Source organism: Bidens hawaiensis, unplaced genomic scaffold (genome assembly GCF_021521415.1).
Source record: "Bidens hawaiensis isolate Kalapana, Puna unplaced genomic scaffold, B.hawaiensis_p1.1 tig00000602_1, whole genome shotgun sequence".
Taxonomy (NCBI): Eukaryota; Viridiplantae; Streptophyta; class Magnoliopsida; order Asterales; family Asteraceae; genus Bidens; species Bidens hawaiensis.
In genome coordinates this window covers 561,873-581,869 of record NW_027491037.1, presented here as the reverse complement: position 1 = coordinate 581,869, position 19,997 = coordinate 561,873, and the positions used below count along the sequence as shown (strand labels likewise).

The 19,997-nt window shown below is 38.6% G+C and overlaps 1 protein-coding gene across 1 annotated transcript; it reads left to right on the top strand.

Annotated features, from left to right (window-relative positions):
- Window positions 1-2,911: 2,911 nt before the first annotated feature.
- Window positions 2,912-14,891, top strand: LOC143637101 (uncharacterized). Its single transcript, XM_077104556.1, has 12 exons — window positions 2,912-2,945; window positions 3,171-3,560; window positions 3,647-3,724; window positions 4,279-4,522; window positions 10,863-11,036; window positions 11,128-11,372; window positions 11,455-11,658; window positions 11,761-11,853; window positions 12,626-12,733; window positions 12,822-13,286; window positions 14,493-14,573; window positions 14,679-14,891. The coding sequence occupies exons 2-12, from the start codon at window positions 3,183-3,185 to the stop codon at window positions 14,703-14,705; spliced, it is 2,097 nt and encodes a 698-aa protein (XP_076960671.1). The 5' UTR covers window positions 2,912-2,945; window positions 3,171-3,182; the 3' UTR covers window positions 14,706-14,891.
- The last annotated feature ends 5,106 nt before the right edge of the window (window positions 14,892-19,997 follow it).

Sequence of the window (19,997 nt, the reverse complement as noted above, 5' to 3'; positions counted from 1 at the left end):
TGATAACACAGTTGCAGAGGCGCTCAAACTCTGTCACATAGGCGGTGACCGTGGAAGTTTGGTGAAGTTTGAACAAGGCCGCCTGGTGATTTTCATATGAAGACGTTGCAAAGCGGATTTCTAGTAACCGGGTGAAGTCTTCCCAGCTGGTCAGTAACCCATTATTATGGAGATACTTATACCAACTAAGGGTATCGCCGGAGAGGCTAAAGGCAACCATGGTGAGGCGTCGCGTAGGTTCAGTTTTGTAAAGCCAGTCTAGTGGCCTGGTGCCATCGAACGTGGCTAGGTTTAGCTTAGGAGGTCGTATATCGTAGGGGTTGTCAAGGGAGGCCAGTTTAGAGGTAGGGGTGTTCATCGAATCAAATAACGAATTTTCAAGTTAAACGAATCGAATAATTCGAATAATTTATTTTTTTGCTAGTATTCGTATTCGATTCGTATTCGTTTAAAAGTTGGATTATTCAATTCGTATTCGTATTCGTATTACATCCCATATTCGAAATTCGATTATATTCGTATTTGAAACTCGAATTCGAATCGAATTCGAATAAATTTGAATTGATACAAATTCACATATGTCAAAAACTTCAAAAATTATAATCATCAATGTAAAACACATAAATATAAGTTTAAAATAGCTACAATACCACATGAAAATAAGTTCAAAATTAAGTATTAGCAAAATTAAGAAATATCAGTATGGGTTGTTGGGATATATTATTATGTTTTGACATTTATTATGTAAGATTTGACCCAAATTAATAAATTAAATATATATTAACATATTATATAATTTGAATTCGAATTTCGAATCGAATCGAATAAAAAATCATGAATTCGTATTCGATTACTATACTCGAATACGAATCGAATCGAATTCGAATATTTTGAAATCGAATTCGAATCTTCATATTCGAATTCGAATCGAGTCGAATTTCGAATGTTTCGAATTCGAATCAAATTTTGAACACCCCTATTTCGAGGTTTTACACATGCTGGGTTTTTTTGTTATCAGTGGCTAAAAGTAATTTGGATTGCTCGGTGAAATGGTTAAGTACCTGATCAAGTTTGGATGTTTGTGATGCGGTGGTGGTGGTGAAGGATTCCACCAAGGTTGTGATTCAAGGGTTGGGGTGTAACGTTGGGGCGGTATAATGGCAACAATGAAAGCACCAGTTAATACGGTATTTCGAGACAACTGTTAATCTCCAAGAACACGATAGAAGGAAAGAAAGACCAAACAATATTCACTGATTATTGTTTAAGAGTTCAACCGTATTTAAAGAGAAATTAAAGTTAAGATAAACTAGAAAATATAATCAAACTAGGAAACAAATTGGAAATTAAAAACAATAACTTGCAGGTGAATGAATTGATTTTTGATAATTCTTGAAAGACGCTCATATATCTTGATTTTTAATCTTCATAACGAACGAGCTTTTTAATTATCCGATTGTAATGGGTTCCGGAACTCGAGTTGGACTTCTCAAAGGAGCCTACCGCATCTAGTTCGGTTGCTCGGGCCTGCTTGGCATATCAGACAATGTAGCATTGTACGTCTACATAATCAAATAAAAAATATAAAAAAATAAAAAATATATATCACACAACAATAACTCTAATGCATAATAACTATTAGAAATCTTAGCTAACTTTCATGCTCACTAAAAATACATTAGCGCCCATAGAATAATAAGAAAAATCGTCGTCGTTAATTAGTAAAAATGGTGGTAGAAGGTGTACATGTCATAGTTGACGACTCTAGGTAACGAGATGTTTTTTTCGAGATTGATTGATAATTTAGCAATTATAACATAATAGACCAAACATAAAACATAATTTTAACAAGCAATTAATCGACCAACTACATGTGGCAACATATTACAAATACGAGAGGTATTCTTCAGTTTGGTCTTTGATTTTCGATTTATTCATTTTAAAGCTTCCCTTTTTTTATTGTAACCGAAAATCGAACCAAACCAAACTAAACCAACTTCAACTAGTTCAAAACCAAATTCTAATTCCCTTTTTCGATGGGTGACGTGAATAAACATTTTATTTATTCAGGTGGATTTAGTTGAGGTTAGTCAAATTATGCTAAAATTATAATTGAATTAAGTCAATAGCAAAACTTAATTAATGATTAGTTGTTATTAGGTTTATTTGTTTTTAGAATCGAAAATCAAATTCGATAAAGACTCATTAAAGATGGAGAGGTTTTCTTACCTGTGGTGGGTATTCTCCTGAGAGGGTCTTTGAGTCAGGACATTGGACATATTGATGTACGGGCTTCCTGTAATAATCGTACCAACCTAGTACGCCAAGGTGCCTTACTCGAGGAAGAAAAATGATTAGGTGAGCCAATGATTCGTAAGTAGTCCGAATTACGGTTATAAAGGGTGCTGCTAAACGTACCCTCTTTTATCCATTTTTACTAAACATACCCCCTCTCTCTCGAGAGTTTTACATTAATATAATTTAGACCTTTTTGTTGTTTCTTTTATCATTTTATTATCTTTTATTATCATTATTATTTTTATAAAAGCATATATTTTTCTTTTTTTATTTAATAATGAATGTATTAATTTTATTTTATCCATTCCAATAAAAAATAACAAGTGAATCCTTATTAGTGTGTCTTTCAGTTGTACTAGAGTCACCCAGAAAACCCTAACCCTTTTCCGTCGCTATCTCGTCGTCCACAAATCCTTCTCAATCGCCATTTGTGAGTAAGTTCAGTTTTTTAATTTTCCTACTCTTTAGCTTTAGCAAATAAATCAAAATAAATTATTATTATTATTAATATTATTAGTTACCCAATTGATTGATTGATTTTGGTAATCAAATACATTCCTGTTCAGTGGTAACTACAATCACCGCTCCATCGGTCTAAAACCCTATAATAATACATTCAAATTCAAGAATTAAGAGCTGCTGATTTGGTATTATCTGTTGCAATTCGGTCAGACCCAAAGTTAAATGGTATTCTTAGGACCCAGAACCGACCGGTTTATGAAAAGAGAAACTAGTCAGACTCATGAAACCGTTTAATGGTATTCTTAGAATTCGGGAACTAACCCTATTGTAATGTAAATAATTGGGTCTGATCTGGGTTGGGTCTTGCTCGGTTTATGCTCACTCCTAGTTAACATGATCTAAACTCTCAGACACGCATAACAATGAAGCGGAAGCGTTCATGTAAAAAGCAAACCGCTAAAACAATATTAATGAACAAGACACAACAGAATGAAGCTGGTTTATACAAATCTGAAACCGATGAAAGAACGTCTGGAAGCATCGCTGCAATGCGGATGGAAACCGGAGCTCAAAGAACTGGTTCTCTTATGGATAATGGAATGATGGAATTTGATACCAACAGATTGAGTCACGTGATTGCGTCCGTTATTAAAGAAATATCCAAGGAAGCCGGTGGTATGGCTAATTTGTCAAGGAGTTTAGTGGATGAACCAATCAGCAATGGACCAGTGGCTCAAGTTCATGTTGAATCGCATCAAAATGCAGAATACAAGCAGAACGAATTGGATTATGCACTAGCGGTATGGTTTGCAGTTTACTATATCGTATTATTTTACAAATTATGCATCATGGATTTATGGTTAAAGATGTTGTTTTTATACCCTAGGTAATTAAAAAGACCATGAATTTGGATGCAGCGGAACCATTTAACAGGCCCGTAGATCCCGTTGCACTTGATATACCTGTAAGTTTACTGTTTGAATCTAATATCGTACTTGTTGAAATAAATTGCTTCATGTTTTGTCTTCAATGTTCTTATTTTCTTCATCTGATGTATTAAAAACTATCTTATTTTAGTTAGGCTATATGTAATGATTGCACTAAAAAGTGAAAATGGTGGTGACAATAACCACATTCTTAAATAGTTTCTTTATAAAACTCTACATGACGAAAAGGAATCAAGAAATATTCTATTAATGTTTGATGCATGTTTATAGACGTTTCAAAGTTCTTGTTTTATTTAGTATGAACATTCTTAAATAGTGTTTTTTTCTTTCACATACTATTTTGTTATTTGGACGTGTATGCTTCATGGTTAAAGAAATGGATAACTCAGGTTATTTTTGGTGCATATTAATTTATTAACGTTTGGAAAGTCTTGTTTTATTAATTATGAACTGTTCATAAAAAGGTAACTCATAAACACAGTTTATTATGCATTGTATAATCACATTATTTTTTTGGTTTATCGTATCATACAATGATTTTCCATAATTAATTTAGTGGAGCTTGAACCAGGATTATTTTGATATTATCAAGACACCAATGGATTTTGGTACAATATGTGACAACCTTGAGAATGGTGTCAAGTACATGAATTCAGCAGATGTGTTTAAGGATGTTGAATATATTTGGCACAATTGTGTGGTTTATAATAAGAAGGGTGATCACATTTTGAAGCTCATGAATCGGGTCAAGACGTTCTTTATGAAGCACTGGACTGCAGCCAAATTACAAATGGAACAAACACCGGCTATTATTGGTATGGACCCCACACATTGCCATTTTAATTACTATTTACTATGTAAGCATTTTTGTGATATCCTAGTGATTTAATATAGTCTTAATTCTATTTGATATTCTTCTGTAATAACTGTTTTAACCATCTCCTAAAACCAAACCTGGATAACCGATTAGGTTAATAATCGAGTTGGTGAACTGTAATAACCCAATTATAAGCGATTTTTTATTAAAAAAAAATCAAAAAAGTTAATTAAATACTAAATATATCAAATAATCTCAATAAAGTTATCTTTTTATCTATTTTTGAAGTTTTAGAATTAACAAAACATAATCTTGTTACAAAAAACAAAAAAAGATAGAAATCACAAGTACATTGTGTTTATTGACAACTCATGACAGTATATTCCATTAGGGTGCCGTTAATATCTTCTAATTATGTGTAAAAGAGAGATTAAATACGTTAACATGACTCCTCTCTGTTAAATATCTAGTTTTTTTTTTCTGCTGTTTGTTATTTTCTTGAATATATGGACATTTCATTATTTATATTATGGCATTTTATTTTTGCATTTGACCATTGTTGGCCAGATTTGCACAACAAATAGTATGCTGTAACTGCTGTCAAAGCTGTGCTTTATAGAGATTTAGGGGCATTCATTAAGAATATGATGTCACTAGACACTTCTATAAAAAAATAAATGTTTTTTAGCTATACTTTTATGTCGAGGTGTATCTAGTCGAGTGACACTAGATATCTTTTTCTTCTAAGAATTTTCTAAGGCAGCGTTCGGTTTGTTGTCAGGGGTTGGTTTGTAATAGGAATAAAATTTGTACTCTCTATTAAAGCAGTGCATATATTGAGTTAGTCAGTTACTAGTTTGTTATGTTTGCTGATACGAATGTGACACACATGGTTGTTAAAGATAAAATACCTTTACAATTCGTATATTCTAGAAGGGGGAAAAGTGTAAATGGTACAAGTGGCTAGAGTTTGTTACGTTTGTGTGGGGCCATTAAATAGGGGAGGGTAGTCATTTCAATGGCGTGAATTAGTTTGTTTCGTCACTTTTAGGCTCCTGCTTATGCATGGAGAGAGGGTTTTCCCTGGATCATTTTGAGAATTGAGTCTGTACTTGTTCTTTTCCATTTTCTGATTTCAGTATCATCCATAAAATCTTCCCCTATTCTAGATCTTTCTCGTTTAGTTTAATCAGTTCAATTAAATACCTCATCACTGGTCCGACCTTCTCCTGACCTGCCGATTATGGTGAATCAAAACTCTCGTGTCGATACAAATGATCAGCAAATCAGTCAATTACAGCAAGATGTCGCCGAGATTAAGGCTTCGCTGGTTGCTGGTCGATCGGAATCTAGTGAATTTCAAAAGACAGTCCTCGCTTGGATGAAACAACAGGATAAACGTTCGGTCGATTCTTCTTCGTCTGGATCTGGTCTTACTGGAAGTGGAGTGTTTAATTCCAATTCCGTTAACTCCGATTTCGATAATGGTGCACCGTCGGGTTTGCCTTGGGCGGTGAAGAAGGTTAAATTACCGGAGTTCAATGGTTTTGATCTTCAGGGATGGATCCAAAAGGCAAACCTCTATTTCGACATCAACGGTACTCCGGGGAATTTACGTATGCGATTGACTCGATTAAGTATGGTGGGCACCGCTCAACACTGGTTCACCATCGTCACTCAGGTTAATGATTCCCTCTCTTGGGTGGAATTTCAGGGTGAATTATTGCAACGATTTAGCGAATTAGAAATTCATAATCCGTATGAACAATTAGCGACGATTAAGCACACAGATTCTATTCACGATTACATTGATGATTTTGAAAATTTTTGTCCTTGGTTCCTCGGTTGCCGGAATCACAGGCAATTGGTTATTTTGTGGCTGGTTTACGTGACGATGTCAAACAGTTGGTTCGTCTTCACCGTCCTAAATCACGATTAGACGCGATGTATTTGGCAAAAGACGTGGACGCTATGCTCCGACCTAATTCCGGCATGGGCCGTATGTCTCGTTTCAGGTATTCGGATCGATTTGGGCCATCTCGTTCGGCTTCATTTGATCCATTTATTAATATGGGCCGTGTGGAGCCCAACAGCTCATCCCACTCTAAAATCCTTGATAAGGGTTTGTCTTCTCGGTGGGACGGTTCTACAGGGGGATCGGTTCCCAAGGTTTCTTTGACATCGCCTCTAGGGCAAGTTTTTTGCTCGCGATAGAGGGGTTCGCTCTCTTTCTCGCACTGAATGGGAGGATCGAAGAAAGAAGGGTTTGTGTTTTCGTTGTGGGCAACAGTATGGACCGGCTCATAAATGTCCAGAGGGAAAACTTCGGGTGCTGTTATTAGGCGATGATGAGGATGATTTGTTAGAAGGGGAAAACCATGTGCTCGAAAATGCACCGAATCCTGAGGAAGAATCGATCACAGTGACTCCTTCAGGTACGTGTATGTCTTTGGAATTAGAAGGTGGGCTAACCGGTACCGGTGGATCTAAAACCCTAAAGCTCGAAGGGGCATTACATGGGATTCCAGTGAGTATGTTGGTTGATAGTGGAGCTTCTCATAATTTTCTCTCAAGTAGGTTGGTCACAGCTTTGGCTCTGCCATCCTCATCCTTTGCTGGAATTCGTATTAAACTAGGTGATGGTCACTTTGTTTTGGTTCGTGAACGTTGTGTGGGAATTCCCATTCATGTGGGCTCCTGTACATTTTCAATCAATGCGTTAGTGTTTGATACGGGTAATTTAGATGTCATTTTGGGTATGGATTGGTTGAAGTCCTTAGGGGAGGTGGTTCATGATTGGAAACACGCGTGGATGAAGTTTACTTATGAGGGTCTTCCAGTCAAGTTGCAAGGGATTACTCAGGGGCAACCCTCACCCGCGGCTCTCCAACAATGGCTTTCTCTGGAGGATATTTCAAATTCTGATAATGACTTTGCTGCAACGAGTCATCTGGATGGTTTGTGCTCTTCGCCTTTGTCTCCGGTCCACTTAGCCGACTTGCAAGCATTACTCAATATGTACACAACCTTGTTCCAGAGTCCAACCGGGTTACCTCCGGTTCGCTCTCATGATCTGGGATTACACTTGTAACTTCAGAACCGATTGTAGTTCGACCTTATCATTATCCTCACGTCCAAAAAACCGAAATTGAGCGCCAAGTTCAGGAACTTCTGTCATTAGGAATGATTCGCCCTAGTCGCAGTGCTTATTCCAGTCCTGTTATTTTGGTTCGCAAAAAAGATAACTCATGGCGAATGTGTGTTGATTATCGGGCTCTCAACAAAGCTACCGTACCAGACAAGTTTCCCATTCCTGTTGTGGAGGAACTATTGGATGAGTTACATGGCGCTCAGTTTTTTACCAAACTGGACTTAAAATCCGGTTACAACCAGATCCGTATGCGCGAAGACAACATTGAGAAAACTGCTTTTCGCACACATGATGGTCATTACGAATACCTCGTCATGCCGTTCGGATTGACGAACGCACCTGCAACATTCCAAGTTATAATGAACGATGTTTTTCGTCCTTTTTTGCGTAAGAAAGTGGTCATTTTTTTGATGACATTCTGATCTATAGTCCATCTTGGGAATCCCATTTATCTGACTTGCAATTGGTTTTTCAACTCCTCCTTCACCATCAATTTATGATTAATCGTCAAAAATGTTCTTTTGGGCAGACCTCGGTTGAGTATTTGGGTCATCTTATTGATGGCCAAGGAGTTTCTATGGATCCAAAGAAAGTGGAGGCAGTTAGTGCGTGGCCTATTCTGAAAACTTTGAAAGGGTTAAGAGGTTTTTTGGGTTTAACGGGGTATTATCGTAAATTTGTCAAGAATTATGGAAGCATTGCGAGACCCCTCACCGATTTGACAAAGAAAGATGCTTTTGGATGGAATGAATCCGCTCAACAAGCCTTTGATCAGTTAAAGCACGCTCTGGTTACAGCTCCAGTTTTGGCTCTTCCCGATTTTTCTGCTCCTTTTGTTGTAGAGTGTGACGCTTCTGGGCGTGGTATTGGAGCTGTGTTGATGCAGCATCAGAAGCCCATTGCTTATTTTAGCAAGGCTTTGAGTGATCAGAACTTGGCCAAGTCAGCTTATGAGCGCGAAATGATGGCTTTGGTTCTCGCGGTCCAACATTGGCGACCGTATTTGTTAGGGTCTCGGTTTACTGTGTATACCGACCAAAAGAGTTTGAAGTTTCTTTTGCAACAACGTGTATCCACGCCTGACCAGCAAAACTGGGTTGCTAAATTACTGGGATATGACTTTGACATTCAATACAAACCGGGTCGAGAAAACCGAGCAGCCGATGCTTTATCTCGACGAGCCGACACGGGCGAATTTAGTCAAATTCTATCTGCCCCAATTTGGATACAGGGGGCCCAGTTACTCAAGGAATCTAAGGCCGATGCTCACATCCAACAGTTGAGTCGAGATTGTCAATCCCAACCTGCCAAATACCCCGGGTACGCCGTAAAAAATGGAATCTTGTATTATCAAAATCGAGTTGTGATCTCTCGTCATTCGAAGTTTATACCAGCTCTGCTTCACGAATTTCACTCAGCTGCCACCGGGGGTCTTTCAGGGTTTTACCGCACATACCGGCGTCTGGCAGCCAATTTGTATTGGCCCGGTATGACTGCTACAGTTAAGAAGTACGTTCGTGAGTGTGACATTTGCCAACGTTGCAAGGCCAGTTCAACGCTACCTGGGGGATTAATTCAACCTTTAGCGATTCCCGACGCCATTTGGGAAGATTTGTCTATGGATTTCATAACGGGGCTACCCACTTCTAAAGAGTATAATGTTATTTTGGTCGTTGTGGATCGGTTGTCTAAGTACGCCCATTTTATCCTGTTAAAACATCCTTACACGGCTCGATCTGTGGCTGATGTCTTTGTCAAGGAAGTCATCCGCCTTCATGGTGTTCCCAAAACCATTGTTAGTGATCGCGACCCTCTTTTTCTAAGTAAATTCTGGCAGGAGATATTTCGGTCACAAGGAACTACCTTACACATGAGTTCAGCCTACCATCCGGAGACCGATGGTTAAACCGAGGTAATTAATCGCTGTTTAGAAGCATACTTACGCTGTTTCGTGGTGGATCAACCCAAAAATTGGGCTTTTTGGTTACCGTGGGCCGAGTTTTGGTATAATTCCACTTTCCACGCATCCACCAATCTCACTCCCTTCGAAGCAGTTTATGGTCGCCGTCCTCCTTCAATTTTCCATTATGCAGCCGGTGAAATTCGAGTGGATGCGGTTGCTCAGGAACTTCAGGACCGAGATGAGGCACTTAAGAAACTGAAATCTCACCTTTCCAGTGCTCAAAGTATTATGAAACTGCAGGCTGATAAGAAACGGAGAGATGTGAACTTTGTGGTAGGTGAATGGGTCTATGTTAAACTTAAACCATATCGCCAAATGTCGGTTAACAGCAGGATCCACCAGAAATTGGCTGACAAATTTTTTGGCCCATTTCAAATCAGCGACAAGATCGGGTCTGTGGCCTATAAACTCCATTCACCCGCTACTTCGAAAATCCATCCAGTATTTCATGTATGTCTATTGAAAAAAGCAATCCAAGGCACTACCGAAACAGTCCTACCTCCTGAGTTAATTGTCGGTGAGCAAGATCTTCTCCAACCATTAGCCGTCTTAGCTTCTCGATTGATTCGTGATGGGTCAGCTTCTGTGGAACAATGGTTAATTCACTGGCAGGGGCAGTCCTCAGATGAAGCCACTTGGGAAGATGCAGAATGGATCATGGGTCAGTTTCCTGGTACACGTCTTGAGGACAAGACTATTATTGAAGGAGGGGGTAATGATACGAATGTGACACACATGGTTGTTAAAGATAAAATACCTTTACAATTCGTATATTCTAGAAGGGGGAAAAGTGTAAATGGTACAAGTGACTAGAGTTTGTTACGTTTGTGTGGGGCCATTAAATAGGGGAGGGTAGTCATTTCAATGGCGTGAATTAGTTTGTTTCGTCACTTTTAGTCTCCTGCTTATGCATGGAGAGAGGGTTTTCCCTGGATCATTTTGAGAATTGAGTCTGTACTTGTTCTTTTCCATTTTCTGATTTCAGTATCATCAATAAAATCTTCCCCTATTCTAGATCTTTCTCGTTTAGTTTAATCAGTTCAATTAAATACCTCATCATTTGCTGTTGAGTATTGTAATGTCTTTATATACAGAGGTATGTGTTAGCTTTTTTTTTTTTATTATTATTATTATTACTATTATTATTATTTATAAGAATACGACAGAAAACATTTGTTTATTTTCTTGTATAAAGCTTCTAACTTTCTAATTAAATACATTCAGATATCCAGCCTGGTACAGGATCTTTCATCTCGAGGCACACCAACCGACAAAACGAAAGCCCTCTTGTCAACAATCTTACCCAATTGCCGGAACCTGAGGCTGGTCAACCTGAGCAGAGCTCTAGTCAACAACAATCTTCTCCAGATAAGGACGAGTCTGACTTTGATACTCCTTGTAAGTATCTACTCGATTTCATTTTTTTTTACCATAACTACCTGGGATATAAAACATATCTGGTTTGTTAACTCTACTTTGCTAAAAGCAGATTTGGAAAATACTAAAAAGAAGTCCAGATTTCAAGGGCTAGCAGACCGCCAAAAGTTGTTACTGACAGCTGGAAGGATTAAAGTTTTAACCAATGAGCAGGGTCAGCCTGTGGGTCCCGAGGCTGTTAAATTAACTAACTTTTTGGGACACATATCTCGAGATGGAAATATGGCCCCTCTTACTTATTCTGGTTGGAGCAAAATGCCCGAAGAGTACAAAGAGAAGATGTGGCAGAAAGTGTTGGTATGTGAAGAAGAGCTTTTAACTTTTTTTTATAAATTTGGTTATCTTAAAACATTGTATTAATATTATTTATATTTTACAGGCAACGTTTGATGTTGAACCCGGTCATAGACAGCAAGTGCTGTTGTCAATCGGAAGTAAATGGAGAAACTTCAAGTCGTATCTTAAGTCATCTTACTATGATACACATGAAACTGACGAGGAACGCCTGGCAGACCGTGATGAGCGGGTTCTTCCTGATCAATGGTCGGTTCTTGTTAATAAGTGGAGCTCTGAAGAATTCCAGGTCCGTGTCGTGTTCCATGAATTTGAAGTTTCCAACGTGTTTTGAAAGTTTGTTAAATTGGAAGGGGGGTGACGGTGATGTAATTTTGTTATGATGTTTCAGAAACTTAGTGCTAGAAACAAGGCCAATCGTGCAAAGGTGAAGTGTATTCACACCGGAGGGCAAAAAAGCCTTGCTAGATTACTTGAGGAGGAGGTAATTGTATTTATATAAATATAATTTTGTTAGTAAGGTAATTCCATTATTTGGTTTTACAAAGTGCAAGTTGGGTGATTCATATACATCTAGGTCAAAGTTAGTCATTGTAGGAGGCTTATATGTAAAATTAACCAAAGGGATGAAAAGATTATAAATAAAAAGACTGATGTAAAATATACGAGGCAAAACTAAGCTTTTGCTTTTGCATAAAGCAACGTCACACAACATCGGAGAGCCTCAGGCTTTTTAATACGTATTTTTTTGTATTTTTTTTTGTATATATACCAGGGTTAATACTATAAAACACCAATATATGTATCATTTTTCACGTAAAACTCCCTCAACATATTCTTGGCGTATAAACGCCTTCATGTTTTTAAGAAACGAAAAAGTCCCTCAACCCGATCTTGATATATTAAAGTCACTGCAGTTGCTTAGAATTCATGACCTTGTAATAAAAAAAATATGTAAAAAATACCTGTTACTTCTTAAATTGGTAAAAAATGTTTATTTAAGTGACAATTCAACTTTTTTATGTATATAACATTTTCATGAATTTAAGTGGTAACGAGTTATTATTTCATTTTTTTTTACAAAAACGTTTATGATGGACAAGTATAGGGACTTGGGTCAAGGGACTTTTTAGTGCTTTTTTTCACATTTGCAAACTTTTTCATGAAAAATAAGAAAATATGTTGATTTTCTTTGATATTAAGCCTATATACTACTAGCCACTAGCAGTTCTTTTATTAAATATTTCTGTTTACAGAAGGAAAAAAGAGGTGACGGCCGGGAACGCTCACAGGCAGAACTACTTGTAAAGACCCGAGCACGCAAAAACGGTCAACCCGTGAATGAATCAGCAGCTTCTGTAATTGTAAGACTCTCAAAAACTTAAATCTCATATTATGCACTTTTTTTATATTTCATTGGACTTTTATTAATCACATGTATTTTCTTTACAGGCCAAACTTCGTAAACCTGTAACTCCAACTCAACATGATGCTTGTAATTGCGCGGATAATAATAATAATAATAATAATAATAATAATAATAATAATAATAATAATAATAATAATAATAAAGGTGGTGGGTCCCAGTCTGATGTTTTTAATCGTGTAAAGCGAGCGGGTAATAATAACAAAGGTGGTGGGTCGCAGTCTGATGCTTTTAATCGCTTAACAAGAGTGGATAATAATAATAACAAAGGTATTGGGTCCCAGTCCGAGTCCAATGGGGGAACCATAGTACCTAGTCATGCTGCGGCTCTGAAGATGGTGGAGGCAAAGAGTGTTGAGGTTGATGAAATGAAACAGAGACTTACATCAATGGAGGAAACATGTTCACAAATGGCGGCTCAGATGTCTGCAATGGTGTCTATGATGGCTAATATGCAAAAGGCGTTTGTTGGAGCGAATGCTCCTAATAATGTAAGTTATGATTCCTGATACTTGTCCGTTCAAACTGATGAACTTGAACATTTAAACGAATGGTTTTTCTTGTTTATAGGCCTGTAAACAAACCAAACAAACACAGACGGAGCATGCTCATGTTTGTTCATTTGTTTAACTTTAACCAAACAAACGATTAAACATGAACAATTTTTTCGTTTGTGTTTGTTCATTAAAAATGAACGCGTTCTGGTTCGTGTTTATTTATTAATGAACGAAGCACTTTCATGTTCGTTCGTTTAACTTTAACCGACAAAACGATAGAACATTATCTATTTAACGAACATGGGTTTTTTGTTCATATTTGTTAGTTAAAAAATGAATGTGTTCTTGTTCGTTAGTTAAAAAAATGAATGTGATCTTGTTCATGTTAGTGTATGTTCGTTGGTTAATAATGTAAACTGGTTAATAATGTAAACGAACAATTTACAAATGGAGCATGTTCATGTTTGTTCGTTTAAGTTTAACCGAACAAACGATCAGACACGGACAATTAAATGAGAGGGTTTTGTTTGTTTGGGGTCACTTGTTAGAAAAAAAGAACGTGTTCGTTTATATTTGTTCGCTAACAGTATAAACAAACGGTTCACGAATGTAAATAAATGAACATTAACGGAGTATGTTCATATCAACCCGTTTAAATTTAACCCAACAAACAATTGAACACAAAACAATTAAACGAAACGGGTTTTTTTTGTTCGTGTTATTTCGTTAAAAAGTTAACCCGTTTGTTTATATTCGTTTGTTAACGGCATAAACAAAAGGTTCGCAAACGTAAACAAACGAACATAATTGAATATAGATGAACGAACATAAATGATCTTAAACTAATTAAATGTAAATGTATTGGGCCTAAAAAACTTATATGAATGTTTAAACAAAGGTAACGAACAAACGTAAACCAACAAACATAAATGAACCTAAACGAATGAACATAACCTAAGTTAAATGAACGAACGTATGCGAACATTTACGAACATAAATGAACAAAAATTTTGTTCATGTTCGTTCGTTTATTAAATAACCGAATGGTTCACGGGGTCGTTTGGTTCGTTTACAGGCCTACTTGTTCATGTTCGTACATTCAGAAAATTAATTATGTGGGGGTTCATTTGTATTTTAAATGAAGTTAATTTACCGATTGCCAATATGCACCGTTATAAACATTTCATGTGTGTTCATTAGGTTCCTCTTTCAATTCCGGTGTGTACACCAAATCAGTCAGAACCAAATTTTACGTCTATTCATGAAGTTCCTGAGAAGCCGGTGAATATCTTTATGCCGTTTTTATTTTATTTATTTATATATATTACAGGTGTAACATGCTTTTCACAAAATCACTTGATTAATGAGTATGGATTTGTGTTGCAGACTCGTGGAAGGAAGAAGAGAAGGTAGAAAGACCAAGACCGAGTAGCTTTCTCATTTATGTGAATTTAATTAAAATCGTCTTTTGAGTAGTTTATGGATTTCTGAATTTGATTATGTAAATGTGTTGTGATGATCAAAACCCGTTAAAACCTGACGTATTGTCATCCTAAATGACGTGTTTTCTTGAATATGAACAACTTCAGCAAGTCTGAAAGTTTTGAACATACTGTTAACTTTGGTTTTGAAAACCGGTCAACATGCTTTCTTTTTGGCTATTCGATCACGGTTTTGAACATAATTTATACATGCCGTCTATTTTATTCATAGGATTTATGTGGATTCTAGTTGTAAAACAACTATGTATAGATATATCATATATGTAGTCTTCGTATTTTTCATACCATTATTCTTAGCCCATATTTATGTTTTTTTAGTGACCATTCTTTGACCAGATTTATTTGAAAAGTTCCAAACTTTTGTTTAAGAGCCATGATGCATCACATAACGATCTAAAATTCCTAGATTCAAACACATCGTGACATCATTGAAGAAACATGGATCCACTCCCCAGGTATGGGTCATGGATCCAATGAGTCCACAGGGTACAATACAATAACTACTACCGCGATATGAGTGAGGCTTCTTAAAGTCCAGTGACCGGAACCTGCGAAACAAACACCGTGAGTCTCGTTACAGGAAGGACGAGAGGGGGGGTCTTCCTGTAACCACCCTCCGGCGTGAGAATCAGTAACGTTCGTAATGAAGAAAGTACTGAAGTACAGAGACTAAGTGTAGTCAGAATATATGTGGGTGAATGAATACCTCATACCATTTGACAATGTATTTATAGCCGAAGGATGAAGGATGATTGGGGCAGCTGTCCTCTTCTAGAAGATCTCTGATAACCGTCTGGACACGTGTCCTCTTGTGATAGGTTGAGCTATACGTCTCATGTGCATGGGTATAACAACCTGGACACGCGTCACCAAATGATAGGACGGATTGCACCCTGGCATGTGCACGGTTATAACAACCTGGCCAGGTGTCCTTTATTCATTGGTTAATATGTTATGTGTCCCCAAGTTAGAATCGTAAACCTTCTTCTAGAGAATACTTGAGTGATGACAGCTGTCCTACTGGCATTGCCTTCCGGTTGTTTAGGCGGACAGATGTCTTGTCCTGCGGATGACTTTTGAGGATGCCAGGATGCTTCCGCGAGTGTTATGAGGACGTTCCTCCTCATTCGTGAGGTGCGGTTGACCCGAGTGTCCCGCGGGTGGGTTATAAGAGGGTTCTCTATGACCCGCGGGTAGTAGTTAAGGGTATTTGGGTCTTTTTGGTACCCTACCTCTACAAGCCCCCCCAGTCCAGTGTTTCTTCCGCGTGAAGTCTTTGTGCGGGTGGAATTCTTGACTTAATGTATGTTGGGGATTTTTGTTGTTCGGAGGTTAGGTAAAAAATATCTTCTGTTGTATGGATAATCATGAAAAAAGGACAAGTTGACCACTAGCAGGCGCGTGAACAGATGATGGAACGTTTTTTACGGCTGTCACTGTACCCGATTGTGCAGTTTTTTCTCTTTTTTGAATTTCTCGCGTGACGTGCCAGTCACTGGTTGGGTAATGTTTTTCTCTTTCTACTGTTCATGTCTCATCGCATTAATTGCGATGAGTATAAATAGGGAGAGGGTTCTTCTTTTTGAAGTTTTATCACTCTTTTCGTTTGATTATCTTCTTAATTCTTTCTTAACTTTCCATATATCTTCCTTTCAATCCATTATAATGTCGAACGCACAGACTGAAGTTGATGTGATAGAAATTTCATGGGACTATTCAGAGTATGAAAAATTGCTGGAAACGTATGGTATTCCACCCGAGTGGGAACTAGAGTTTCCTTCCATTGGATCTATAGCCAGTTTCCCACCGCCTGGGAAAATGGCTTTGTATGCCGATTATTTTGTTCTTGGGAATTTTCGTCTTCCTATAACAAAATTTTTAGAGAGAATTCTGACCGCTTATGGAATTCATTTATCTCAACTACACCCGCGTGCTATGATGTGAATTCGTCATTATGAATTTGTATGTATAGCACGTGATATGGTTACCCACATAGATCGATTTCCAGTGTTTTACCGTCTTACTAACCGTAATGGTTGGTATACATGTCAAGGGTTTTCTGATCGAAGCCTTGGGTATGAAGTTGAAAAGTTGTCCGTCGACTGGCGTAACAAGTTTTTCTGGATATCTGAGGATGTGGTGCCCCTTGCCATGGTTCGCCGTCCAGTGAATGCTGCTCTTCCGGACGTTGTCACGGCCGCTCATGAGGGTCGTGAATGGTATCGTGTACTTACCATGGAGCCCTCACCTATGCGTGCTTTACCGGAAGAAGCTTTGGTGTGGTGGGCATGAGCCGGTTGTGGCCGACGGAGTTTATGGAACCCATTTTTTGCAGATCTGCATGAACGTAAGTTTCTTTGTACCGTCTCTTCTTTTTTTTGAATATTCTGATGATTAAGTTTCTATCTTTTCAGGTCGAAGCTCCATGTTCAATGTTCTTTTTGGAGACAGGGTTTGTGTCCGCAAGAGTATCCGCGAGGCTGGGAACCAACCCATACTTGACAAGACTAAGTCTCAATTTTTGTTTCCTAAGAAGGTTCAGGCTGAACCTGTAATTTCAACGCCACCTTTGAAACAGGTGCGTATGTTCTAAACCCTCCTCCTCTCATTGCCATTACTTCCGACGGAGCGATTGCCATCTTATCATCAAGTGATGATGATGGAGATGTTTCTTAGTTTTCCGCTTCGGAAGAGGAAGAAAACTCTGATGAGGGTGCTTCTGAATTTTCCTCTGTCTCGTCTTTGTTAGCAGAATTGGAGAGAAAGAGAGCTTTTGTAGCTTCTCAGACGGATCGCCCAAATGTGAAGGCTGCGGATACTGAGGCGGGGCCATCGAAGAAAAAACGAAAAGTGCACCGTCCCAAGAAGCAGCAATACAGCCTTGCTGACCGCATTGACACTGTTGAAGGTACGTATAACTTTGGTGTTACACTGTAATCTTTTTTTTATGAGTGTTTTAGCTAAGTACAACTTTGTTGTGTAGATCCGTTGATCTTTAGTGAGGATATTTCGGAGAGGCTATCTACACCAACTCCCCAAACTGAAAAACCACCATCCCCTTCTCCCAAGGAAGATGCTGAGACTGAGTTGACTACTCCGCCGAGTGGCCCTAATGTAGAGCCTTCAACTGAAACTGTTGCGGGAGATAGGGTGCCAACTCCGCCAACTGATATTTCAAAGGAGGAAGCTAATATCCAGTCTGAAACTGATACTCGCTTCGACTATCTGTTTCAGGCTGGGGGTGGTACTGGTGGTTAGCAGGACAGTCCTGCTGTTAACGAAGAAAATGTTAGAAATGTGGAGTCTCCTCCTCTGCAACAACCTTTTTCAACCCCAGCTCGCCTTAAACCTTCAGGTTCCCGTTATTACGGTGATACAGGCTTGGGAGACAAACATGAGCTGTTTGTTCCTCCATGGGGTATTACTAACGGATCCCGGTTTTCCCAAGTTAAGACTTGTATGGATTTCGTTGAACATTGTACACCACCCGCTAAGATGGCATATCAACGTGACCTTTCCCGCTATGATCTTCACACAAATGTGGCTTATCATCTGGCTAATGCTTTGGCTGGTAGCCAGGAAGTCTTAAGTGAATGGCGTACTTTAAGTGGGAAAGTGGGGGAAGCTCGTCGGGCAACTGAGGTTGCGAAGAAGGAGGCTGAGGAGCATCGCCTTATTGCCCAAACCGCCAAATGGAAACAATCTGATGCGGAAATCGCCCTGAAGGCCGAGCAAGATCGTAATGCTGATGCGGCGCGTCGATGGAAAGAAGCTTGTGAAAAGCAAAATTCCCTTCTTGAGGCTGCTCGAGCTAAAACTCAGAGGGAAAGAGATGAATTGGCTCGTGCTCAAGAAGCTAATTCTTTATTAGAGAATCAAGTGGCCCTTCAAGGCGTACGGATTCATAACCTTGAAGCGGAGCTAAAGTTGCAGAAGGAGCAAGCCAGACTTAAGGCTCAGAGTGCTGCTGAAATTCAGACTGCTTATGATTCTCTCCTTCAAGCCCATGAGGAAGCTACTGCGGAAGCTAAGGAGTTCCGAGCGCGGGCGGAACGTGCGGAACAGGACCGCCAATGGTTCCTTACTCGAGGCGTTGATGTTGTAAGTTAATCTTTATTACTTGTTATTTTACTTTCACTTTTTGATGTTTTCGTCTTAATAGGTTGTCCGCCATATCAAAGAAGGTAAGGAGCTGAATGACAGCTTTGCCAATGTGATGGCTGCTTCTTCCTCACTTGGGCGTGTTGTGGGCTTTCATGAAGGGATGACGTACGCCCAGAGTAACCGCACATTTAAAGATCATCCGCTCTATGGCGTAAACGTCAAACAAGATCGTGTCAACCGGGTTAAGGAACATGACACTTTAGTCTTCCCATTACAAGATGTGCTTCCAGAATTCGCTTCCACATATGACGGCGTACAACTTTTGAAGACTTATCTTGGGGAAGACTCTGAGGATGACTCTTCCGAAGACACGTCGTTGAAGGCTCCGGAAGGCCCATCGGCTTCAAATCCTTAGGATAAGCTTAGATGTTTTGTATCTTGTAAATTTTTCTTTTCCTTCTTGTAATTACTTTTTGGATAATTAATGAGAAAGGTTTCTTTTGTCTTTTGTGGATATTATATTCTTTTGATGAAAATATCTTTAGGAAATGTTTTTGATATTTTATATCTCTTGAGAAGATTTTTCTGAAATCTTCGACGTGGCGGAGAGAGAAACTTATTGAGGACAACTAATAAGACGTTCATGACGCCTTTGACAGCCTGTTTTCGTCATCTTGAATTTCCCGCCTGACGTGTCTGTCATCTGGCGGTCCGCGGGTTCTCTCTCTTCTGGAAATTTATGAATCGCATTAATTGCGATGGGTATAAATACAACCCTTGTGGTTTCCATTTAAACTTTATCACTTTCATATTTCTTCAAACACTTGAGGCCTTTCAACCTTCTCCAAAATTTCTTCGTCTTTCTGAGATTTCTTTTAACCTTTCTGATATAGAAATGGCTAAAGAGAAAAAGAGTACCCCTTCTATCGGTGAAGTTACCGTCTGCCTTAAGGAAGAAGATTATAATGACGTCGTCAACGTGTACGGATTGGCGACGGAGTGGGAGCCGGAACGTCCTGCTAGTGGTTCTATTTCCACTAGCCCTCCTCCGAATAAAATGGCTGTATACGTAGACCATTTCACAACGGGGAACTTCCGG